This window comes from Myodes glareolus, chromosome 1 (assembly GCF_982192425.1).
Source record: "Myodes glareolus chromosome 1, mMyoGla1.1, whole genome shotgun sequence".
In the NCBI taxonomy this organism is placed as follows: Eukaryota; Metazoa; Chordata; class Mammalia; order Rodentia; family Cricetidae; genus Myodes; species Myodes glareolus.
This window is the reverse complement of record NC_142026.1, coordinates 64,720,981-64,747,102: the sequence shown is the minus strand read 5'-3', so window position 1 is coordinate 64,747,102 and position 26,122 is coordinate 64,720,981. Positions and strand designations below refer to the sequence as shown.

Below are 26,122 nucleotides of genomic sequence, written 5' to 3'. Positions count from 1 at the left end.
TGGGGGTAGGGTGGGAGGGTGTGTGGAGGGAATGGTAGAAGGAGAGGGAGTGGGAATTTGGATTGGTAATTTTTTTAAAAGTCTAATAAATAAATAAAAGGGATTTCCCCATATATCATGCCATGTCAATTGGTACTGTTATTTTTCAGGCCTATTTATGCAACCATATGGTTAACTTTTCTTGGGTACAGCTTCTCTGTAACATATAGAATACACAACCTCACAGCAGATGCCCTGGTATTCTGCCTCTTACAGTACTTCCAATCCTCTTCTGAGATGTACCCTGAACCTAATATATTTCTATATATCAAAATTATACAGCTTAAAGAATAGTCATTTTTCTGACCATCCACAGATATATGTGTGCCCAGCAGATCTAATTTTTCACAAGATAAATACAAAAGCAGTTGGAAAACACCAAAAGCTATTCTTAGGGGGAAAAAATGAAGTGACTCATGAGAGAAATTACAGGAAAAAAAACTGTTATCTGACCCATGGCCATTCCAAGTGGGGCTCCTCATCAGAGAATCACATATCTGGTAGGTAGGGCAGCCTGTTGAATCTAGATATCACCTGCCATATACTCCCATAACCTCTGACACAATAAGGTCTAGTCCTCAGAGAAGAGGTTTCTGCATCAGGTCCAACTAGATTTGTCTAGACTCATGGATCATTTCCTTATCCAGTCATCATCAGAGAGGCTTCCTCTGGTAGCAGATGGGAAGAGAACAGATTAAGACACTCACAACAAATACCGTGTGTGTAAGATAAAGGACCAGTCAAAGAAACACACCCTGGCCCTGAAACCAGACCCAAAAGGTTAAAACACACCCTGCTCCAGACCAATTCATCATGAAAACTAACCAATCCTTAGCATGAAAACTAACCAGTCCCTGAGCACAAAACCCAGCCAATCTCTAAGCTTGCCCTGTAGTCAGACTGATGATTATCTTAAATATCACCATAGAGCCAGCAACTGATAGAGGCAGAGGGAAAGACCCATATTGGAGCACTGGACTGAGCTTCCAAAGTCCAATTGAAGAGTAGAAGTAATGAGTATATGAGCAAGGAGGTTAAGACCATGATGGGTTCATCCACTGAAACAGTTTGCCTGAGCTAATGGGGCTCACCAAAATAGTTCCTCTGAATGTGGTTGGCAGTTACATGGCTGGGGCACACTGAGAGACCACTGGCAGTGGCACCAGGATTTATCTCTACTGCTTACACTGACTTTTAGGGATCCTACTCTCTTTGCATGTATAACTTGCTCAGTCTGGATATAGTAGGGAGGGCCTTGGCCCTTCCACAAGGCAATGTGCCTTACCCTCTCTGAGGATTAGATGGGGGTGGGGTGGGAGGGTGTGTGGAGGGAATGGGAGGAGGGAAGGGAGTGGGAACTTGGATTGGTATTTTTTAATCTAATAATTTTTTAAAAAAGATGCTAGAGTTAGGGAGATGGCTCAGCGGTTAAGAGCATTACCTGCTCTTCCAAAGGTCCTGAGTTCAATTCCCAGCAACCACATGGTGGCTCACAACCATCTGTAATGAGGTCTGATGCCCTCTTCTGGTCTGCAGGCATACATGCAGACAGAATATTATATACATAATAAATAAATACTAAAAATAATAAAATAAATATTAAAAAAGATGCTAGAGCTAATAATGGGCTGTAACATGGAGGCCAGCTTGTTGGGGTTTATGTCTTTCCCAGTTCCCCACAACCGGCAAGCCCCAAAGAAAATCACACAGAGATCTCCATAAGATTATAAACTGATTGGCCCATTAGCTCAGGCTACTTATTAGCTCTTGTAGCTTATATTAACCCATTGTTCTTATCTATACTAGCCACATGGCTCAGTACCTTTCACAGTGGGGCAAGTCACACGTTGCTTCTTTGGTGGTCTGGGCTGGACTGCGAAGGGAGCTTCCTGCTTCCCAGAAAACTCCTGTTCTCATTGCCCCACCTCTACTTCCTATCTGGTTGACTCACCTATACTTCCTACCTGGCCAATCAGTGTTTATTTAAGACATGATTGACAGAATACAGACAATTCTCCCCCACCAATGAGCTAAGCAGTGATTTAATTTAAAGAAAGAAAGAAAGAAAGAAAGAAAGAAAGAAAGAAAGAAAGAAAGAAAGAAAGAAATGCCCCCCCACTCTGCTGTAGGATGAGAGGTGAGGTCACTCATTCATCACATCCAGGGTGACTGGGAGACTGGTCTTTGAACTGACTCGGTTGGAGACCTCACACTTGTATTCTCCAGCATCCTCACTCCTGACAGGATCTATTCTGAGTCCACACTTTGTTGGGGACAGAGTCATCCTCTCTAGGTGATGCAGACTCTGGTTGTTGAAGATCCAACGGATGGAGACATCAGTGTCAGGTGAAATGCAGGTGAAGACCACAGATCTATGTCCTGCAACTGTGGTGTCACTGATTCGCACAAAGGGCTGTGTCACAGACTCTGTGAAGAAACAGAGAGTACCAAATGATAGTCATCCAGAGAGTTCAACCAGGTCTCTTTAGTTCAGACTTTATAAATCTTCCAGGGCGGAGAATTTGGAGCTGTGATTATACACATAGCTTGAGCATTGGATCTGCCACCCAGGGACTGTGGGACCCTGAATCAGGCACTGTTTTCTGTGTCTCGGTTTCACTAGGATAGGACACACAATGCTTGATCATTGCCATGTCCATGAGTTAAGCTTAGTTGTGAGCAATGGTCTGACCTTGGGGTGGAGAAGCTGCTGACATCAGCAGTATCTGCTACTATTTAGTGCCAAAGAGAATTTTATAGACCCCTGCAATGAAGGAGGGATCTGGAGCAGCTGCCTCCTCTGCTTCTTCCCTTGGTGCTTTGCCCATCCTGTGAAGTCTCATAAGTCCATCAGAGCAATAGGCTAATGGCCTGGACACCTGTGCACTGAGTAATAAAAGGAGATGCACAGGTGGCCTACCTAACTGCAGCTGTCATGGCAGTACACAGCTGGTTCTACACTCTATGGGTAGTCAGTCCCATGTCTTGAACAGTCAGTAAAGTCCTGGTCCCTGTTAGCTCTGAGAGGAAATCTAAACAGTTACAAAAAGCTCTCCAGTGACACCTTGAATCCAGCTATGGGCAAAGTTTTGGAGACAGGGCTTCCTGGTGCTCTCTATGAGGACCGCATGACTTCATCAGCCAGTGCCTGCCTGACTCCCACAGAGTCTTTATGGAGACATGTACATAGTGAGACACATGGACAAGTGTCTGGGCTGCAGCTGACATCCTGAAGCTGAGTTTACACAACACAGGTCCTCCTCTCTTCAGGTAAAAGACAGGTGAGGGGTTCTGACCTACTACAATTTGTCTACCCCATGTGTGTGCTGCAGTAGGGGCCCAAACTCCAGTGTGGGGACGCAATGCAGTAGGGGAGAGGGCAGACACAGCCCAATCCTGACAGGTTAGTATATGAAGTGGGATCAGACACTTCAAGCCATTGGAGAACATAGAGAGTCACTTACTCTTTACATAAAATTCCACGTATGCTCTTTCAATTTTGAAATCTTTGTTTAAAACTTCTAGTGTGTACATTCCTGCATCTTTCTCAGTGACCTGGAACATGAGGGATCCATCACTTAACATCATCCCTCTTCTTTTGCTTTCAGGCCCCCAGGAGATGGAATTCATGGCTCTGCTGTATTCTACAATTTTAAGGACCTGGATGTTATTCTTTGATTTGTACCAGGTAAAGGCTAGCAGATCTTGTGGAAGATTATGAACTTGGAGAACAATGCCTTCCCCTTCAGCAGCATACAGAGGCACCGCTTGGATCATGAACCGGGAAGAAGCGAGAGGGTTGCAGCACAGAGAAAGGGAAGCTGGAAGGGAAAAGAGAAAAAAATCCATCACCTGAGGATCATTGTGCTTGGTGAATAGATGGTGACCTCCATTCTGAGTTGATGGGTTTGTCGCTCAGCAGGGGTGTGTGGGTGTGTGTGTGTGTGTGTGTGTGTGTGTGTGTGTGTGTGTGACCCACTTAATGAAGGGCAGAAACATGACTTCCTCCTTTCCACAGTGCCCCCAAAACTGTCATGGCCTCTGCATGGAGCTGTCCCCTTGGGTGTCTACATGACTGCTCCCTCACTGCCCGTAGTCAGATACTGTCCACACTCGTGCACACTGGGGTCTGAGATGATACCTCCCCTGAACTCAACAGGCCAGGATTTTTCTTCAGTTTCTTTTGAGGCAACACTCAGCCCCTGACTTCACCTAACAGATGCAGTTGCTTCTCTGTCAGGTAACCCTTAGATCTGGAGCTGCATGGAGACTGGGAGCAATGTGATCTTCAAGATAGACTCAAGGCTTTAAAAGGCTTGGGTACTAGTACTTGGGTACCAGTTAGGATGGTTTTAGGCCAACTTGACACAAGCCACAATCATTTGGCAAGACAAGGCCTCAGTTGAAAATGCCACCACCAGACTGGCCTGTGGGCAAAACTATAGTACATTTTTAATTAGGGATTTATATAAAGGGATTCAGACCAACGCAAGCAGTTCAAGCCCTGGGCTAGGAGCTATGTGTGATAGAAGAGAACCGAATGAACAAGCATGAAAAGCAAGCCAATGGGAAGCACTTCTCCATGGTCTCTGCACCAGTTCCTGGATTTTATTTATGACACTCAATTTGAAACTAATAAACACCCTAGTTTGACATGGATGTTCTAAAACCATTTTTCCCTATCTGCTTTGAAAGGATTTAAGAGTAGAGCACTAGAAAATGCTCCCCTGGGTCACTTTAAATCAGCCTTGGAAAGGTAACAGGATTCATGGCTCCCTGGTCCAGAGCCCCAAGAGACCGAACTGACTTTGGCTGAGTTATTTTTTATCAAGGTCTTCCTTGAAGTAGGTGGATTCAGAAGATTGAAGGTGATCTATTTGTCTCTACCAGTGTGTCCTGTACTAAGTACTCAAACCTCCACGTGGGGACACAGTGCAGAGGAGAGGGAAGGGATAAGCCAGCCACAGCAGTCCTGTGTGTCTAAGCCCCACCCAGCAGTGAAGAATCACAGAGACTCACTTACTGTGGACCTGAAGTTGCACCTGTGTCTCTTCACTTCTCATGTCTGTTCTCAGGATTCGTAGGGTGTACAATCCAGAGTCCTTCTGAGTGACACCATAAAGCAGCAGGGATCCATCACTGTGCAACGTCTCTCGACCACTGTATGCTGACCCCCACACAGTTGATTTCCTATCTATTATATATTGGGCAATCTCAACTTTCCTGAACACAGTCATCTCTTTGAACCAGATATAGGCTACAATATTTTCTGGTGGATTGTGAACGAGTAGAAGAACACTTCCTCCTTCAACAACCCTGGGTGGCACTGATTCAACAGTGGGCTGGGCAGAAGTATCAAGGCGCCCGCAGGTCCAAAGGAAAGCTAGAAAGAAAGAGGGTGAGCCATGAGACCCTGTTTCCTGAGCAGCTGTGTTCATTGCTCAGCCTCGCTTTGTGGGTGAGTGTCTCCCAGTCTTACTTGACGGAGGTCAGCACATGGTATCCATGTTCTCAGTGTCCCTGCATTTATCATTTTGACTATATGGCTTTCTCTCTTCAGTTGTCAATATTGCCCCAGTTTACTGCCCTCAGATCCCTGCTCACATTTACAGTGGATGGTGTTGGGGGGCTACTTGCTCAGCTTCTTCTCTACAGACCCTGAGGCTTCACTCTCTGGCATTGATGTTGTGTTCCTCTTAGGGTTGCAGCCAACACCTGAATTCACCATCTAGCTAGGCTTTTTCAAGTCCACAAAGACTGGGACATTATATAAATAAAAAAAAACCTCAATTTGTCTTATTTTTAAAAAAAGAAAGAAATATTGCCTAGAAAAAAAAAAACTTGGGTACCTGTAAGAGTCCCATGAACTGTGGGTGTCTGTGTTCAAAACACTGCTCTGCCCATCCAGTCTTGATGCTGCTCAGTGTCCCTCTCCCCTTCTCTCCTTATGTTTCTGTCCTTTAGGACATGGCGAGAGTCAAGGGTAACGACCATACCTGTGACATGAGAAAATAGCAGCTGGCCCTGGGGCTGCACTCTGCGTGTCCTGGCCTTGGTCTCTAAGCACCAAAAGATAACATTGCACAACTGTGTGACACAGAAACCCATCTGGCCACGCAGTCTTCCCTGTGTTTTCAATGTTCAGTAAACACAGAATTTGCTCCCAGCAGGAAGTTGACAGAGAAATCTGTGAGGCTCCAAAGGGACCAGCTGAGTGATGGATGGGAAGATATCAAATCTATTCTCAGTGGAGCCACCAATCAAAGTTCTGACCAAGTTCAAAGGCTCAGCATGGGTCAGGAGTCTCACATCCTGAGTGTGTGGGAGGAGGTGGCCTGTTTCCTGGCCTGTTTCCTGCTCCTTTGTCTCATGCAAGAGTTCAAGACCATGCTCCCACTCCCTGTGTTTGCTGAGCTGAGTAATGGGTCTGCCCATGTGTTCCATGGTCTTCTGAGATACCTTGGACCTCTGTCTACTTCATTCCCCTTGCAGATTGTCTATTTCCCAAAGGAAACACATAAAGGGAACCATGGAACATGATCACCTGGCAGAGCAGCAGACACATTAAGAAGCCAGGAGGTCTGAGAACACTGTGATCATGATTTCCAGGTCTGAAAAAAACAGGGGTGGTACCAGCTACTAGGTAAGGTCCTTCTTCAGGCAAATTCATTCCCACCAGCTGTTTGTGTGTCCTGCTACCACCCCTGGTGATCACTAGGGGAGCTGAGGTTCACATCTAGGAGCTGCCAGTGTAGCCTGTACCACTTACTGCAGATTGAATTCCTTGAGCTGGACCCCAGAATACAATGGTCAGGAGGACCTTGGTTTCCCTGACCTCCCTGAGAAGTCTCAAGTCCACCAGAACAATAGGTAATGGCCTGGGCAGCTATCCCATTATGTATCCACATTCAGTCTCTGGAGATCTCTGGGGGACCTAGACTAACCATGTCTCTCATGACAGAGCACAGGCTGTTTCCAAAGGTGCAGGACTCGGACTCCTGAAAAAGCATTGTTCCCTGCCATCAGGAAGTCAAAATCGAACACTTGTAAAAATGCTTCTCAGGGCTAGCTGGAGTTGAGTCTGGAACACAGGTCTAGAGCCAAGGCATCTTGGTTCTCACAACTCTGTGAGAATCCCAAATTATCCTCTACCAGGCCCAATAGTGATTGCCTCTAGGTCTTTCTCAGGGACATACATATTCCTGATAAGAATCCCAAGGGTCAAGACAGAGGCTGATATCCTCGACTGAGTTACCCACCATCCACCTGTCTCAGGGTGAAATCAAATGTAAAATTCTGATCTTCTGCCATTATTCTATGCCATATGTGTCCTGCACAGAATATTGAAACCCCAAAACGTGGTTGCAGTGCACAGGGGAGGAAGCACAGGCCACTCTACTGTGGGTGTCCAAAGAAATGGACCCCACCCAAAACCCAAAATTCACAAAGATTCACTTACGGTACACATAGAGGTGCATGGTTGTTGTTGACACAATCTCTCCATGTCTGTCTAAGGTTCGTAGGGTATAGAATCCTGTGTCCTTCTCGGTGACACTTTGGAGCAGCATGGATCCATTGTGGTACACTGTCTCTCTACCACTATGTGCAGGCCCTGTCGCACTTAAATTTTTGTTCAGCGCATATACTGCAATTCCATGCTTCATGCTTGTTGCCCCTTTGAACCAGGCGAAGGCTAGAAGATCCTCTGGCAGATTGTGGACATGGAGAAGGACATCTTCTCCACTGGCCACATCGGGTGGGACAGATTTAACGGTGATATAGTCAGTGGTGGATAGGCAGCAGCCTAAAAGTGTGGCTAGAAAGAAGCAGAAAAACCACCAATATTGAGAGGATGTGATCATCACTCAGCTTAGGTGTGTGGTCAGGGCTGTGCCCACCCTCCTTGGTAGAGATGAGCAACATTACTTTCATTGACTCAGTGTCTGAGTGTGTCATTAACTCTTTTAGGAACCCTCTACCCAGATGTCTGCCTGGTTCCCTCCCAGTGTCCCATATCCCTCCCCATGCAGAGGATTTGGTTGAGAAGCAATGCCTCTCTGAACTCCTCCTCTGAAGACTCCTCACTTTCTGTCATTCGTCTCTGTTCCATTTGTAATTCTAGTCAAGTCATGACTTCGTCTTTCAGATATACTGACATCAGGTCCACTAGAGCAAGGGCATTGTGAGGACAGGTATTAGTCTGATCTTTTTGTAAAGTTAAGTTCCTGGAAAAGATTCAGACACAGGTAGATAAAGAAATAAAGGAAAAGAGAAGGAAGAATGAGGGAGGGAAGGAAAGAAGGAAGAAAGAAAAGAACGAAGGAAAGAAGGAAGGAGAAAAGAAGGAAGAAAGGTAGGAAGGTAATAAGGAAGGAAGAAAGAAAGTAAGGAAGGAAGGTAGGAAAGAAGGAAGGAAGGAAGGAAAGTAGGAAGGAAGAAGGAATGTGGCCCCGTGGGATTCTCTACATAGTTTCCAGTTTGGAGTTAATGACAGTAATTATATTCAAATGTGATTTAAATTATTTTAGATTTACTCATGTATTGTATTTATGTATTTATGAAGGCAGGTGTCTCCATGTGTGCATGAGAAAGGTCTACCACAAATCTGTGTGGAGGAAAATGTCTCAGTGTGTGCAAGTGTAAGTGTATGCCATAACACTGTGTGGACAAAAGTGTCTCTGTGTGCCCATGTGTGGGTGCTAGCTATGACACCTGTATGGAGGGCAGAGAAGCCTGTTCTCGCCATCTACCCTGTGGGTGCTAAGGACTGAATTCAGGTTGTCATGTCTCCACACACTGAGCCATCTTACTGGCCCACCCCTGTTTGATTTCTACTTGGAGAATCACACTGTCATGGTTGGAGACATCAGGCTTCAGAATACGGTGGCCAATTTACTTCACTGTGAATATTGAGTGCTGGAGGCTTTTCTCTTCCCCTTATCATCGCCAGTCCACCAAGAGCTCCAGGCTGCTGAGCCTCTGTCCCTCACTGTACCTTCTGCCCCACGACAGCAAACAGAAACCTGGAGTCTCATCTCAGGCACCTGTCCTATTTAGGGGGCTCCAGCCTGCTTCTGAGACCCCCTCCTCATGCATTCAGAGAGTGGGTCCACTTACCTGTGAGCAGGAGCCCCTGCCAGAGTGTGCCCTCTTGGCAGAGAATCACCAAGGACACCCCCATCTCTCTTCTCACAGTGCAGTCCTTTCTCCCTCTGAGCTGAGTGCAGGAGCACTGTAGAGAATCCAGTGGGCTGCTGGTGCTGGTTTTTATGTGCAAGGCCCTGCTCCATCCCTTCCACTCCCAGTGCTTCTGGCATCCATCTCAACTTCCCTTTATGTTTCTCCTCCAAGTAGCACATTGAGCAACAAGGCTGATAAGCATCGCCATGCCCTCAGAGAACAATGGCTCATCCCAGGGCTGACACAGGCTGTGTCCTAGCCTTGGGTCTTTCAGCTCCAGAGGGAGCCTCCATTCTGCCTATGCATCCTGGTGACACAGAGAACCAGCTGAGCACCCATTCTGTCCTGTGTTCTCAATGCTCTGGGAAGGTGGGAGTTATTTAATCCCAGCAGAAAGGTGGCAGCGATGCCTGTGAAGGCTGTGAGAGACCGGAAGAATAGCCAATAGGAATGAAGATCGATCCGGTATCACTAGTGTCACCAAAGTTCTGATCCAGAAGAGAGGGCCAGAAGCATTAGTTATGTGAGGAGTTTCATGTTCTCGGTGTTGGAGTTGAGGTGACCTGTGTGTCCTTGAAAGGACTGTAGACTCCCTCTTTCCGTGGAGGGTTTCAAAGCTACATCTTGTGTTGGCCGAGTGGTGTGTTGAGTGAGCCCATGTCCTCCCTGATCTTCCTAGGTTACCTTTGCCCTTTGACTAGGTAATCCCCTTGTGGTAATCCTATTTTTGCATGTGAGAGATACCAAGAAGGAGGTGACTCTCTTGTTCCTCAAGCAGAGAGGTTATCTCGGACTAAAGAAATAGAGTAGGATCTAGGAAGAGAGTTTCGCGTTAGTAGGGACAGGGATGGAAACCAGTCTCCTAGGCAAGGCCATCTTTCAGAGAAACAAGTTTCTGACTGTTGAGTGAGTGTCCTGATATTGCCACCTGGAGATCGCTGGAAGAACTGCAATCTCATGTCTAGGGTTACAGCAGGCATGGCCAACAAATTAACTGTGAACTGCCCTGAAACCCTCAGCAGAGGTGGGATGCAGGCCCCATACTCCTGTCCACTGTGTTCTTCTGGACTCCTGATTCCATTGAGTGTTTGGTGGGTCTGTGCAGGGTTCCAAATTTGTCCTGGGAAGCCCTGGACAATTTGGAAGTAGTATGCCTCCAGAAGATGGGGGTCCTCGGTAGGAGCTTTGTGCCTCCAAAATTTTCAAAGGAAAGTACTAGGGAACGTTTCTTCAGATTCAAAGGAGAGGACACTAATGTAGGGTTGCACCTACACTTGCTGCCCATCTCTGGTGTCTAAGTCGTCCATTCTCTTTGCCCACACGGTGCTGAGGGGCTCTGCTCTTGAGTACAGAGAACATTGATTCAGATGAAGGTGGTGTCTGCTCTTCCCTGTACACTGCTCTAAATTTCTTTCTCTAGCTATGATTTTTAAAAAAATACCCTGAGCAAAAGCAGTTCAGGAGAGCAAAGGTTGTGTTTCCTTTCCAAGATTGGGTCCCAGTGAAGGAATGAAGGAAGTCAAGCCAGAACATGTGCTGCTTGAAGATTAAGTCCCTGGTTCATCCTCTCACTGTGCGCCTTAGACACAGCTGGCTTTATACAATCAAGAACTGTCTGCCTAGGGATGGTGTTGCCCACTTCAGCCCAGCCTTCCTGCATCAATTAAGACAATCCGTCACAGAACACGTCCACAGTCCGAAACAATAAAGACAGTGACTCAGTTGAGACTCCTATTTCCCCCAGGTGACTTCTGACTGTGTCAAGGTGACAGTTAACGCTGACTAGGACACTGTTTCGAATCCTCCTCCTCCACAGGGGGATGTCAAAGGAATTGCCCCATTCTCCAAATGAGTGTCCCTCTTGGTTTGCTGCGCTCATCTCCTGTCCCGGTGTCCACTAAGAGCCAGGGCACAGCTCAAGGATGACTACCCTGGGTCTCACTTTTCCCACTTCCCAGATCCGGAGCCCACGGACACTGTGATGTCCACCGCCGACACTGTGAGAGTTAATAAAGCAGCTAAGTGTCATCCTGACTCAGGACAGGCCTCCCAGGCATAGTCATCACCTGCCTCTTCTGGAATCAGAGCAGAAGCCAATCACCAGGTGAAATAAGACAGGGGCTGGGAGCATTTCGGGTGAAGGAACATGAGCGTGGTTCAGAGCACTGGATGTTCCTTCTGGGTCACTGAGATCAGGGAGCAAATAGAGGGGATAGGAAGGCAGGAGTTAGTGACAGAAAGAAAAATCTGCTAGACCTTAAGTACAACTTCTGCTCTTGGGAAGTTCCTCCCACCTAGGAGAAAGCCCTCCTCACACTTCAAGACCAATCCAGGGTTACCCAGGACAAATCACAGAGGCAAGTAGAGGAGGGAGGATCATAGCTGCAATTTCATGAGAAGGTTGGGATTTGTTTGTGCCCATGACACCAGCTTGGAATTAAGCTCTGTATCTATCCATAAAAACAAGGCTTCACCCAAGCTTAGTGTTGACATTTCAGGGATCGATTTTCCAAGACCTGTAATTTTCTTCATTGAGGTCCTATTGAGGCAATAGCAGAGTTCTGAGCGTGAGAGTTACAGGATCCACTATTATTAGTAGTGATGTTAGGGATAAAAACCGCTTGAAAGGATGATTGTGGCTTCCCATTGATGAGCAAATGCATGACAGGAGAGGCTGAGGTTTGTCAGAAATAAGTATTTGAGGGGGATATGTTCAGGTCATCTGGACCATCTGGAGCAAACAGAACAAAGTCACATGTGATGTCAACAGAGGGAAGGGCAATCCTGGACTGCAGAAGGCCACACTGTCTCTCTGAGCTGAGCAGGTCCCACCCAGAGCTGGGGTGCAGATCAGTAGAAGAGTATTCATGCAGCAGGCACAAGTCCTGATCCATCTCGAGCACAGCACACAAACATCCCCACTGCACACTCACTGTGCACTAAGCCTGAGTCTGAGCTGTCCCCTGTCTCCATCACCCTGAGCCTCTCTAGGAAAAAAAAATTCCTCCAGCCCCTTCCAGATCAATGCATGTGCTTGGACTAGGCCAAGAGGTCCTGATCAGCCTAGGTATCTGTGTGGTAGGTCTGTATCACCAACCCAAGGGGGCCAAGTGTCCTAGCTCTAGTCCTCTGTATTTCGGCAGTTGTAGCCTGGATGAAGTAGAAAATACTCATAGCGAATGTTCAGGGTGAATGGGTCCCTTTGGATAACACTAAGTTTCAGATTTCACACTCACGGGGCCCTGGTCTGTTAGGACACTGAATAAGTGAGAGGCCCGTTGCTCTCTGACAGTTCAGCCTGTCACCTTCGGAGAGGCTTTGACCACTTATCCTCCATAAGTAGGCTGTATTCTGACTCTCAGGTTCATGCTTTCAGTCTACCATCCTCACCCTCCATGGTTAGATTGCCGCTTGTGATGGTGTGTGTGTGTGCAGACAGCAGAGACAGATGTAAAACCTCCGGTCCTCGCAAAGGCCTCTCCCATCAAGTGTTGGCCTCTGTAACCTCCATCCACAATCCATGGCTTTGACAAACAGGCAAAAGATGACTCACAAGCAGATGCAGGAGAACCTGAAGGCTCAGAGATGGTGGGCCTCCTGTGTTGCGTGGGAGGAGCAGTGTTTGTCATGTGTGAGCTGGGCCTGGTGATACAGACCTAGGACCTGGAGTCAGATGACCATTGTCTCTTAGAGATGAGACATGGTGACACTTGCATTGTAATTCCACAACTGGTCCTCAGAACTTAATGTTTTGACACAGGCGAGCAAAACACCCATAAACATGAAAATAAAATAAGATGCTTTAATAAAGAATAAATAAATCTTTTTTTTTAAGTTTCCCGTTTAGACTGGCAGTTGGTGATTGCTGGGGGTGACCTGTGAGTGGTCACTTAAAGAATGTTAGGTGATTGATAAACATCTTTCCTGGTAGACCATTACTGAGGATGATGTGACAGAGAAGAACCTAGACAAACCAAATTATTGACACAAATTAATGTCTGAATGGGCATGCCCTTGGCCAAGCTCCTGCTTAAAGTAGTTTTTGTTTTAAATGTCAGAGAATACTTGTTTTAAATTTTTCAGGAAAACCAGAGCTGTTACACAGAGAGACCCTATCTTGAAGAGAGAAAGAGAGAGAGAAAAACACTGGAAAGATAGCTCAACAATTAATGTATAATAAAAAAAGATAGTTTTCTTTTTTAAAAAATAATAATAAAGGCATTTAATACTTGGAAGGAAGGAAGTAGGGAGGGAGGGAGGGAAGGAAGAAAGAAAGAAAGAAAGAAAGAAAGAAAGAAAGAAAGAAAGAAAGAAAGAAAGGAAGGAAGGAAGGAAGGAAGGAAGGAAGGGTTATGAAGCCTTGTGATAGGACTGTGCCACTTATTACAAATTCGGATTTGTCCCAGGTTCCCCAATCCTGTGTATTTCCTATACTCTAGAATAAAGCTAGGCTGATTCACCAAAGTTGTCTCCCGGAGGGCTGTCTCAATCATACACACAGCCATCCAAGCCCTCTTCCTTGCTTCTGCTCCCTCCACCCTCATAGACCAACGCACCAATGATCTGGAGAAAGAAGAAGAACTATAGGAATGCTTACTTTAGAAACACTATAAAGGAAGTGACTTTTGATTGAGAGTTGAGACTGTTGATTCATCAAAGTCTGGCAGAAGAAATTATTGGTATTGAAGGTGCTAAAACCAAAGCACTTTGAGAAAACATTCAGACAACAACCGAGCTTTTCAGGGAATGCTGTCCTCATTCTATGGACGCAGTTGCTCTTATGGGAGGAATAACTGATAGGGTTGGAGAGTGCTTCAAGATCATCCTTGACCTTATATCTGAGTGTCCCATCAAAGGACATGCACAACCTTATGATCCCAACTTTTATGATGACACCTATGCTTATGGTGGTTTTATAATGAGGTTTGATGACCGCCCTGGATGTCCTGTGAGATTTCCCATATGGGGAAGGGGATACTGGCAGAACACCTCCTGGTCGGGTGGGTGTCCCATGTCTCCTTCTGAAAGAGATTATGATGGTATGAGCCCTCATCGAAGATTTCCTCCACCTCCTCCTGGTCCTGGTGGCCTCAGTGGCAACAGAGCTCGGAATCTACCTCCTCCACCACCACAGTCACTCAGAATAGGAGATCTAATGGCTTACAACAGAGGAGAAAGGCCAGGAGACTGATACGATGGCAAGGTTGGGTTCAGTGCTGATGAAACTTGGGACTGTGCAATTGACACATGAAGCCCATCAGAACAGCAAATGGCTTGTGAACCACAAGCTAGTTCTGGATATCATAATTCCTAGGCAGGAGGCTGTGGCTAATCGGTGATCTCGACAGACATATTATCTCTATTCAAGTAACTAGTCGCAAAGATTTGGCTGGACTTATTATTGGTAAAGATGGTCATCAGATTAAGCAAATCTCTCATGAGTCAGGGCATTGACCAAAACTGATGAGCCTCTAAAAGAATTTGAAGATCAGATCATTACCATTACAAGAACACAGTACCAGATACAAAACACACAGTGTTTGTTGTAGAACAGTGTGAATCAGTATTCTGGAAAGTTTTTCTAAAACTAGTGAAGAACTGAAGGAGTCCTGACTGTCTGCTTGTTTTGTTTTTAATACTCTTCTGTTCACCTGCTTCATAAATGTTCTGTTTATGAGGTGTACTGAAATTGTTGCTGTTCACCAGATGTAATGTTTCAGTTCCTTACAAACAGAGTTGGGAGGCATACAAAAACTAATGCTGGCTTTCCTTTATTCCTCCCTTCCTCCTCAGGGTCATAAAATCACCCAGCTCAGCCAGCTTGCAGGCTGGGACTGGGCTGGAAGCACAACCCGGCAGGAGGGAGTGCCTGTGTTTCAATAGCCTGCCTGCCGGTGGTGGAAAGGTAGGCCCTGCATCAGTTCAGCAAGAATCCTAACCACCAAGGGGCACTGATCCTCTTGCAGAAGATTCATCATTGGACTGAGTTTGCTCTGACCCGTGGCAGAAGCTCGACAAGGAGAAGCTCAGACGTCCCTGGTCCCCCTTGACTCCCTGGCCACTCTGCAGGGGTTAAGCCCTCTTGCCTCCTAGCACATCCCACCTTTCATCCAGGAACCCCTTCCTATATTCCTCCCTTCCTCCTCAAGGCCATAAAATCACCCTGCTCAGCCGGCTTGCAGGATGGGACTGGGCTGGAAGTGCAACCCGGCAGGAGGGAATGCCTGTGTTTCAATAGCCAGCCTGCCAGGGGTGGAAAGGTAGGCCCTGCATCAGCTCAGCAAGAATCCTGGCCAGCAAGGGGCACTGATCCCCTAGCAGAAGATTCATCAGAGGGGGGAACCTGACCCAGTACCAGAAGATCCACTAGAGAATATTTGAAGGAAGAGATGGGCAGACACCAAAGCAAGAATTCCTCCAACATTCTGAAAAACAACATGAAAACACCAGATCCCAGTGATCTTACTACAGAAGGACTTGAACACCCTGTTCCGGAAGAAGTGGAAAACAGCGTCATTATGAAAGCAATAGAGTCCCATAAACAGGGTATGAATAACTCACTTAAAGAACTGGAAGAGAAGTATAACAAAAAGATTGAAGAAATAAGTAAAGAAATGAAAGAGAAATGTAACAAAAAGATTGAAGAAATGAGTAAATCCGTAAATGACACCCTGGGAAACCAAGAAAAAACAATCAAACAGGTAATGGAAACAGTTCAAGAATTGAAAGCTGAAATGGAGGCAATGAAGAAAACACAAACCGAGGGCCGGCTGGATATGGAAAATCGAGGTAAACAAACAGAGACTTCAGAAACAAGCATAACCAATAGAATATAAGAGATAGAAGAACGAATCTCAGATTATGAAGACACCATAGAGAAAATAAATGCTCTGACCAAAGAAAACAACAAATCCAACAAATTCTCATCACAAAACATTCAGGAAATCTGGGACATAATAAAAAAAACCAAATCTAAGAATAATAGGGGTAGAAGAAGAAGAAGAATTTCAGATCAAAAGTCCAGAAAATATATTCAACAAAATTATAGAAGAAAACTTTTCCAACCTAAAGAACGATATTCCTATGAAAGTTCAAGAAGCATACAGAACACCGAATAGACTTGATCAAAAATAAACATCCCCTCGCCATATAATAATCAAAACACAAAGCTTTCAGATTAAAGAAAGAGTATTAAGAGCTCCAAAGGAAAAAGGTCAAGTAACTTATAAAGGTAAACTCATCAGACTTATACCAGACTTCTCTATGGAAACCATGAAAGCCAGAAGGTCCTGGATAGACGTACTGCAGAAACTAAGAGACCATGGATGAAAGCCCAGACTACTATACCCAGCCAAGCTATCATTCACTATCAACAGAGAAAACAAAATATTCCAGGATAAAAACAAATTTAAACAATACATAGCCACAAATCCAGCCTTACAGAAAGTATTAGAAGGAAAATCACAACCCAAGGAATCCAACATTCCCAACACTGTCTACAATAACTCAGACAGTTAGCTACCCTTCACAAGCACAACTCAAAGAAGGGAAACACATACACTCTACTACCCAAAAATAAATAAATACATAAACGGAGTCAACAACCACTGGTCATTAATATCACTTAATATCAATGGACTCAATTCACCTATAAAAAGGCACAGACTTAGAGATTGGATACGAAAACAGGATCCAACATTCTGCTGTTTACAAGAAACACACCTCAACCACAAAGACAGACACCTACTCAGGGTAAAGGATTGGAAAAAGGTTTTCCAAGCAAATGGACCTAAGAAACAAGCGGGTGTGGCCATTCTAATATCTAACAAAATCGACTTCAAACTAAAATCAATCAGAAGAGACGGAGACAGACATTTCATACTCATAACAGGAACAATTCATCAGGAGGAAGTCTCAATCCTGAATATCTATGCCCCTAATATAAAGGCATCCACTTATGTAAAAGAAACACTTCTAGAACTCAAGTCAGTCATTAAATCACACACACTAATAGTAGTAGACTTCAACACACCTCTCTCACCAATGGACAGGTCAATCAGACAGAAACCTAACAGAGAAATAAGAGAATTATTGGAGGTATTGAATCAAATGGACTAAACAGACATCTATAGAACATTCCACCCAAATAGGAAAGAATATACCTTCTCTGCAGCTCATGGAACCTTCTCAATAATTGACCACATACTCTGTAACAAAACAAACTTCCGCAGATACAAAAAAAATTAGTAACCACCTGTGTTTTGTCAGACCACCATGGATTAAAGTTAAAATTCAACAACAATGCTACCCCCAGGAAGCCAACAAACTCATTGAAGTTGAACAGTCAGCTACTAAATCACCCCTGGGTCAAGGAAGAAATAAAGAAAGAAATTAAAGTCTTCCTTGAATTTAATGAAAATAAAGACACAACATACTCAAACCTATGGGACACTATGAAAGCAGTACTAAGAGGAAAGTTCATAGCACTAAGTGACCAATTAAAGAAAACGGAGAAAGCGCACAGTAGAGACTTAACAGCACACATGTAAGCTCTAGAAAAAAAAGAAACTGATTCACCCAGAGGAGTAGAAGACTGGAAATAATCAAACTGAGGGCTGAAATCAACAAAACAGAAACACAGAAAACCATCCAAAGAATCAATGAAACAAAAAGCTGGTTCTTGGACAAAATCAACAAGATTGAAAAACCCCTCTCCAAACTAATCAAACGGCAGAGAGAGAACATGCAAATTCATAAGATCAGAAATGAAAAGGGGGATATAACCACAGACACAGAGGAAATTCAGAGAATCATTAGATCTTACTACAAAAGCCTGTATGCCACAAAATTGGAAAATGTAAAAGAAATGGACATTTTTTTAAATAAGTACCATATACCAAAGTTGAACCAAGAACAGGTGAACAATCTAAATAGACCTGTCAGTCGTGAAGAATTAGAAGCTGTTATCAGAAATCTCCCTGCCAAAAAAAGCCCAGGACCAGATGGTTTCAATGCAGAATTCTACCAGAACTTCCAGGAAGAGCTAATACCTACACTCTTTAATGTATTTCACAACATAGAAACAGAAGAGTCATTATCAAACTCTTTTTATGAAGCTACAGTTACCTTGATATCAAAACCACACAAAGACACAACCAAGAAAGAGAATTACAGGCCAATCTCACTCATGAACATTGACTCAAAAATTCTCAATAAAATACTGGCAAACCGAATCCAAGAACACATTAGAAAAATTATCCATTATGATCAAGTGGGCTTCATCCCAGAGATGCAGAGTTGGTTCAACATACACAAATCTATCAATGTAATCCATCATATAAATAAACTGAAAGAAAAAAACCATATGATCATTTCATTGGATGCTGAAAATGCATTTGACAAAATTCAACATCCCTTTATGATAAAGGTGTTGGAGAGACTGGGGATACCTAAGTATAGTAAAAGCAATATATAGCAAGCCGACAGCTAATATCAAATTGAATGGAGAGAAACTCAAAGCCATTCCACTAAAATCAGGAACACGACAAGGCTGTCCACTCTTTCCATACCTCTACAATATAATGCTTGAAGTTCTAGCAATAGCAATAAGACAACATAAGGGGATCAAGGGGATTCGAATTGGAAAGGATGAAGTTAAACTTTCGTTATTTCCAGACAATATGATAGTGTACATAAGCGACCCCAAAAACTCCACCAAAGAACTCCTACAGTTGATAAATACCTTTAGTAATGTGGCAGGATACAAGATCAACTCCAAAAAATTCGGTTGCCCTCCTATACACTAAGGATAAAGAAGCAGAGAGGGAAATCAGAGAAACATCACCTTTCACAATAGCCACAAAAAACATAAAATATCTTGGGGTAACTCTAACCAAGGAAGTGAAAGACCTATTTGACAAGAACTTTAGTCTTTGAAGAAAGAAATTGAGGAGGATACCAGAAAATGGAAAGACCTCCCCTGCTCTTGAATTGGGAGAATCAACATAGTAAAAATGGCAATTCTACCAAAAGCAATCTATAGATTCAATGCAATCCCCATCAAAATCCCATCAAACTTCTTCACAGACCTTGAGAGAACAATAATCAAGTTTATATGGAAAAACAAAAAACTCAGGATAGCCAAAACAATCTTATACAATAAAGGAACTTCTGGAGGCATTACCATCCCTGACTTCAAGCTCTATTACAGAGTGACAGTATTGAAAACAGCTTGGTATTGGCATAAGAACAGAGAAGTTGACCTATGGAATCGAATAGAAGACCCGGATATTAACCCACAAACCTATGAACACCTGATTTTCGACAAGGGAGCTAAAGGTATACAATGGAAGAAGGATAGCATCTTTAACAAATGGTCCTGGCATAACTGGATGTCAACCTGTAGAAGGATGAAAGTAGATCCATATCTATCACCATGCACAAAAATCAATTCCAAATGTATTAAAGACATCAACATTAATCTGTCCACTTTGAACCTGATAGAAGAGAAAGTGGAAAGTAGTCTGCAAGATATAGGCACAGGAGACCACTTCCTAAGTAGAACCCTAGCAGCACAGACAATAAGAGAATCAATGAATAAATGAGACCTACTGAAACTGAGAAGCTTCTGTAAAGCAAAGGACACTGTCAGTAAGACAAAAAGACTACCTTCGGACTGGGAGAAGATCTTCACCAACCCCTCATCAGACAAAGGTCTGATCTCCAAAATATACAAAGAACTCAAGAAACTAGACACTAAAACTCTAATTAACCCAATTAAAAAATGGGGGTACTGAACTGAACAGAGAATTCACAACAGATGAACTTCGAATGGCCAAAAGGCACTTAAGGTCATGCTCAACCTCCTTAGCGATCAGGGAAATGCAAATCAAAACCACTTTGAGATACCATCTTACACCTGTCAGAATAGCTAAACTCAAAAACACCAATGATAGCCTATGCTGCAGAGGATGTGGAGTGAGGGGAACACTCATCCATTGTTGGTGGGAATGCAAACTTGTGCAACCACTGTGGAAATCAGTGTGGCGGTTTCTCAGGAAAGTGGGGGTCAACCTCCCTCAGGACCCAGCAATTCCACTCTTGGGAATATACCCAAGAGATGCCCTATCATACTACAAAAGTATTTGTTCAACTATGTTCATAGCAGCACTATTTGTAATAGCCAGAACATGGAAACAACCTAGGTCCCCCTCAATAGAAGAATGGTTAAAGAAGGTGTGGAACATATACACATTAGAGTTTTACTCAGCGGTAAAAAACAATGACATCTTGAATTTTGCATGCAAATGGATGGAAATAGAAATCGCTTTACTGAGTGAGGTATCCCAGACCCAAAAAGAGGAATATGGTATGTACTCACTCATAAGTGGATTCTAGCCATAGTTAAAGGTCTTTGAGTCTATAATTCGTGATCCTAGAGAAACTAAATAAGAAGGTGAACCTGAAGAAAATCATATAGTTATCCTCCTGGATATTGGAAGTAGACAAGATTTCCAGGCAAACTTGGGTGCATGGGGGGTGAGGGGTGGAAGTAAGGGGAGATGGTTAGAGAGAAGGGAGAGGGGGAGGATTGGGGATGGCTTGGGAGAATGGGATGGGGGGAGGGAGGAAGGATGGTTATGGGAGCAGGGAAGTATATATCTCAACTAAGGGAGCCATTTTAGGGTTTGCAAGAGACTTGATTCTGGAGGGGTTCCCAGGCCCAAGGAGAGGTCCCCAGATTGTTCCCTGGGCAGCAGAGAAGAGGGTGCCTGAACTGGCCTTGGCCCATAACCATACTTATGAATATTTTGCATATCACCATAGAACCTTCATCTGGCGATGGATGGAAATAGAGACAGAGACCCACATTGGAGCACTGGACTGAGCCCCCAAGGTCCAAATGAGTAGCAGAAGGAGGGAGAACATGAAAAAGGAAATCAGGACCACGAGGGGTGCGTTCACCCTCTGATACAAGGGGACTGATCTAATGAGAGCTCACCAAGGCCAGCTGGACTGGAACTGAACCAGCATGTGATCAAACTGGAGTCTCTGAATGTGGCTGACATGGGAGCTGACTGAGAAGCCATTGACAATGGCACTGGGTCTTGTTTTGTCTGCATGTACTGGCTTTTTGGGATTCTAGTCTGTTTGGATGCTTACCTCCCTAGACCTGGAGGGAGAGGGGAGGAACTTGAACTTCCCACAGGGCAAGAAACCCTGACTGCTCTGCTCTTAGGACTGCAGAGGGAGGCGGGGGGGGGGGGGGGGGGGGGGGGAGGGTAATGGGAAGGTATGGGGAGGAGGGGAGGAAGTGGAAATTTTTATAAATAAATAAATTTAAAAACAAAAAAACTAATGCTGACATTTTGAAACATCAGCAGAGTGAGTGAAATTTTTTTTTTGCTCATTGTTGGTGATTTTAAAAAAAAATCCCCCATATAATTATTGTGAACGCCTTGATTTATGATCATGCTTTATAACATGGGGTGGGGGAGGGGGCAGTCAGGGAAGTGTTTGGTTGAAAGATTCACCCAGCCGCTGACATCCTTATATTCAAACAGTCTGGAATGTTTTGGTTGGGGCTTCACCTAGCCCCTGGCATCCAGGTGTCTGGGAGTCTGGAATGTTTGGGTGGAAAGTTCCGTTCCAGGCCCCCTCCTCTGGGAGTTGCCTCAGTCCAGACTCCACCTCCAAGAAAGCCAGTCAAATGGTGATCCCTTCCCAGAAAAGATCAAAAACACTCCCACAGGCTGTTTAAACTGCCCCCCAGAGAATGAACGCATGGTTTTCCCGGTCTTCCATCCTGTCTCTATCCCTGGGGGCCCTGGAAGGGGAGCGCTGACAGCCATTAAACCTGGGCTTTTTCTAATTCGGTTTAATTTGATCTGATTTGGATTATTGTGTCAGTGGAGAGGCTTATCAGGACGTAAAAACTTTTCAGGAAGTAATAGCCACATGCCCCTGGCTTGTTCAGAATGCTGAGCAGAATGTAATGATTCTTTCATAAGAAACATTTTATGACTTTTAAAATAAATTCAGTAAATCTGCTTTTGGTGGTCTGTTTTCCCAAAATAATTTTCAAATGGTGGTTGAATTTTCCAGCACACTCCTAAAGTAAACACTAAGTCTGATTTTCAGCTCCTTCGTTGGATATGTGTACCTTTTGGGTATAGGCGAAATTCATTGGCAAATTCAGTCTGGGTGGTTTCCTAAAGGCTGGAAAGAAGCGGCCTGATAAATTTCCATCTCGTGTCTGTGCTTCTAAGAAGGCTGGGGTTTGGTTTGTGCAAATGTTTGCTCTTTCAACAATGTTCTGTGTTAGCTGTGGAGCACTAGGTGAAAGCACTGCCATAAGAGCTGACCATTATGTTAAATATACATATTTAAGTATATACTAGAAGGTGAGGGGCAGTGAACTTTGTTGATCAGAATAACACTTGGCCATGGCAGTGGCTAATGCCGAGTAAATCCTGGTTATTTTCGTTAGATAATTTCTCACTTATAGATTTAAACTATCTTGTAAGTTGAAAATTACATATCATATATACATATATATATATATATATATACTTGTGTTTCCATTGTATGCACAAGGAAAGAAAAAAGATATACCATTTCTTTGCTGTGTGTTGAATTATGTAGGAAATGTTTGTGAATGATTCTTAAAAAAAAATTAATGGGAAAAATTCCTGTGGATGTTTGTGTAGTAACTTGGTATCTGTATTGATAGCTCAAAATCCACATCTTAATAAAACTTCACGGTGCTAGTTTTGTTGTGTGCCCAATTTGAAAAGGGGTTGATTGATGCATGTAAAGTTTATTGAAATGTTCCTCTTGTAAGAAAATACAATAATCTTAAATTTTTTTTAAAAAAAATAAATAAGTAAATTGAAAACAAAAACAGTTTTATATTGCTAGGTTTGCACTGCGGAATATGAAAGGAAACTGCTCAGACCCAAGGCGCGTGAAAGGGATTAGTTGTAGATCAACACCCCTGTGAATCTGTGAATCTGTACATCTGGTAGTTCTGCTCCAAAACAGACACCAGAACTAAAGATTTAAAAAAAAAAAAAAAAACAGATAAAAGTTCTGAGAACGAGGAAGCAGTGTAATTGAATTACTTCGCTTTGTGCTCCTCAAACTCCGTCCCCGTTCCAGTAGCAAAATTACAGTTCTGAGGCAGCAACAAAAATAAATTTGTGGTTAGGTGTTCCTAGGAAATTTCCGATGGTGGCACCCAAAGGATGGAGGAGGAAGCTTCTCTGTTTTTTAATGATACAGTTTTAAAATTTCCTGAAATTGTTCCTACTGAAACGACTGAGCCAAGAGTCCCTCCTTCTTCATCACACAAAGGATTATGAAGCCCTCTCTTAAAGCTTTCTCTACTTCATTTGTGGAAGCCAGAGGGACCTGAGACCCCAGCTAAAGTATTTGGGGAGAGAGATGAATTGCTCGTTTTTTCCCGGATTTTCCTGTACTGCAACAGGGGATTTGACAGTGGAGAAGAAAGAAGGGCGCAGTGAAACATGGCGGCAGCAGGCTCCAGGCGCAGCGTCCCGCAGGGCTCTGCGGCCCCGCACTATCCCAGACCATTTCACAGTCTTTACACAGCAGGTTTTACCAGCTCAGTTCAGGATGGCCGAGCGTCTAAGGCGCTGTGATCAGTTTAGATACTAACTGGGCTAATGGGCCAGTAAGTGAAAACCCAGCCGCCGCTGTTTCTGGACCGTCTTATCGTGACTCCCGAGTGTGAGTTTGGCTCTCCCACACCAGGTTCAAACATGTTTTTCCTCGGATCTGTGCTTACTTAACCCCTTTCCTGGACCAGACAGGCTCCCTGGCTCTGTAACAGGGAAAAGGAGAACAAAAGAGACCAAAATACACAGAGTTAAAGTTAAAACCGAGCTGGTGACATTCCTTAGAGAGACTTGGAAAATTAACTTTCTCCTGCCATCCTCTAGTTTTCATTTTCTAAATGGCTCTCTCTCAGCTACCCACGGGTTCAGCTTCCCAGAGCTAAGACTATGTTTGTTATTATTTTGATATCTATTTCTCAGTTTCGATACAGTTTTTATCTGATAACAGAGCAGTAACATAGAACAAAGAGAGCTAACATTCTGAGATTGGCAGATTTCAACAGGAAATCACGGGACAAATTACTGTCGCTGCCACTGAAGATATGGTATTAAATAATAAAATATAAATATGAGATAATAATATCTTAATAATTAAAAAGCATATATAAAAGATGTAATAAAATTATTAATAAGGACTTATATGTAAAGATTAAAATATGTTTACAAAATAGATAACTAAAAACTTTTTAAGTTTTTTATATGTTATAAAGATCTGAGTAAGTTACTTAAAGTACATAAAAATTGTGAAAAAATTTTTAAAAAATAATATATACAACATTAAAGCTCCTAAGATCAACCATTATTTAAAAAACTGAATAATGTATGTCAAATCAAGGTGTATTTTAAAGTATCTGGCTTTTTCAGACTGAGGTAACTATATTCTGAATGTTTCTCTTGTGGTCCCTGCACTGCCCTCTGTAACTATACTGGGATATCATTCACCTTTCGTATTTGTCATTGGTGAGTCAATACCATTATGTCCTCTGATCTGCGTGACCCATAGGGATTATGACTTTGGAGTCTGGGAGGGATCCACTGTACAGTTTCTCAAAAATCATCAGTTCATTCATCACTTGAGTTTTTCAGTGTCTAATTACTCACAAGTTACCCCAGTGGATGGACATTTTCCAGTGTGCAGTGAGAATCTGCTGCCGGCATTTCAGAATGAAATTTCCCCTTGAATAGTGTGCTCCAGGGCTCTAAAGAACTCTGTCTCTGAGTGGACAGCCTGGGGTGCTGACGGACTTGTCCTGGAGGCGCCTGCCTGGTCTGGATGAAGATAACCTCCTAGGACACCTTCATGGGCCACATTCTGTGATAGCAGTGGTCCTGCACCTTCCTAACACTTTCATGCAGTTCCTCATGTCGTGGTGACCCCCAGTCATAAAGTCATTTCCACTACTTCTTAGCTGGAAGTTTGTCCCTGTAAATACCTGATATTTCCGACAGTCTTAGGTGACCCCTGTGTAAGTGTCATTTGACCCCACAAGGGTCCTGCGTCACGTGTTGAGAACTGCTGTGTTAGCCACAGCCCTGAGCAGTACAAGTGCCTGTGGACTTTTGGAGAAAATGAACAATTATAACCTGGTTATCCTGTCATATTGGACTCACTGCTTGTGTCCTGGGAGCACTACCTGGGAGTTCCCCACCCAACAAGTACAAACTGCCCATTTTGTTAAACAGAGTGCTTATAATAAATATTTCTGTGTCTTCGGCAACCCAAGGATATATAGACACAAATCTGCAAGTTTCATTAAATGCTTTAGAAGCTGTGGTATTGCACCGAGGGATGCATACAAGCAACACAACACCAGTTAACTCTACAGTATCCTGCTGGCTTTATATATGTCTGTGTTACTCCTGTAAACTATAATGAATCTGAATGGAAGTGGGATTAATTAAAACTATTTACAGGGAATACAGCATCACAAGAATGTTAGTTTAGCTTTATTAACACTGAGGCAATTAATTCAGTAACTCGGCTCTCCTCATCTTGCATTCACTTCCCCTTCTGCCCTAGCCAAAGATTTATTATAGGAGGTACAAGGATTCAATCCTTTTAACATCCTTCAACGTGTGTTCAGCATTGTGCTCAAACTACTTATGTTGATGGCTCATTTGACAATATTAGGGCACATTTGTAGGGATATTGGGGTCTCTTAGACATGAATTGCTCATCAAACCTTAAAAAATAAAAAGGGGGAATGCGTGATGGGTAGACAGCAACCCAGCACTTGGGCTGCTGCACTGTAGCAAGCTGGTAG

The 26,122-nt window shown here is 43.7% G+C and overlaps 1 protein-coding gene and 1 pseudogene across 1 annotated transcript; one reads left to right on the top strand and one right to left on the bottom strand.

The window, feature by feature from the left end:
- Window positions 1-2,114: 2,114 nt before the first annotated feature.
- On the bottom strand, window positions 2,115-9,220 carry LOC125399799 (pregnancy-specific glycoprotein 22-like). Its single transcript, XM_085679741.2, has 5 exons — window positions 9,157-9,220; window positions 7,499-7,855; window positions 5,063-5,422; window positions 3,504-3,860; window positions 2,115-2,466 (listed from the first exon to the last, which is right to left on the bottom strand). The coding sequence occupies exons 1-5, from the start codon at window positions 9,218-9,220 to the stop codon at window positions 2,183-2,185; spliced, it is 1,422 nt and encodes a 473-aa protein (XP_085535867.1). The 3' UTR covers window positions 2,115-2,182.
- A 1,149-nt stretch (window positions 9,221-10,369) lies between these two features.
- Window positions 10,370-14,804, top strand: LOC125399798 (heterogeneous nuclear ribonucleoprotein K pseudogene; annotated as a pseudogene).
- The last annotated feature ends 11,318 nt before the right edge of the window (window positions 14,805-26,122 follow it).

Bases quoted from the DNA above. Each gene is read 5' to 3' on its own strand.
- LOC125399799 (XM_085679741.2), bottom strand. From the start codon at position 9,220: ATGGGGGTGTCCTTGGTGATTCTCTGCCAAGAGGGCACACTCTGGCAG. The intron at 7,856-9,156 runs GTAAGTGGACCC...GCTTCTTTCTAG, and splicing joins GCAGGGGCTCCTGCTCACAG to CCACACTTTTAGGCTGCTGC. The intron at 3,861-5,062 runs GTAAGTGAGTCT...TTTCCCTTCCAG, and splicing joins GGTGCAACTTCAGGTCCACA to CTTCCCTTTCTCTGTGCTGC.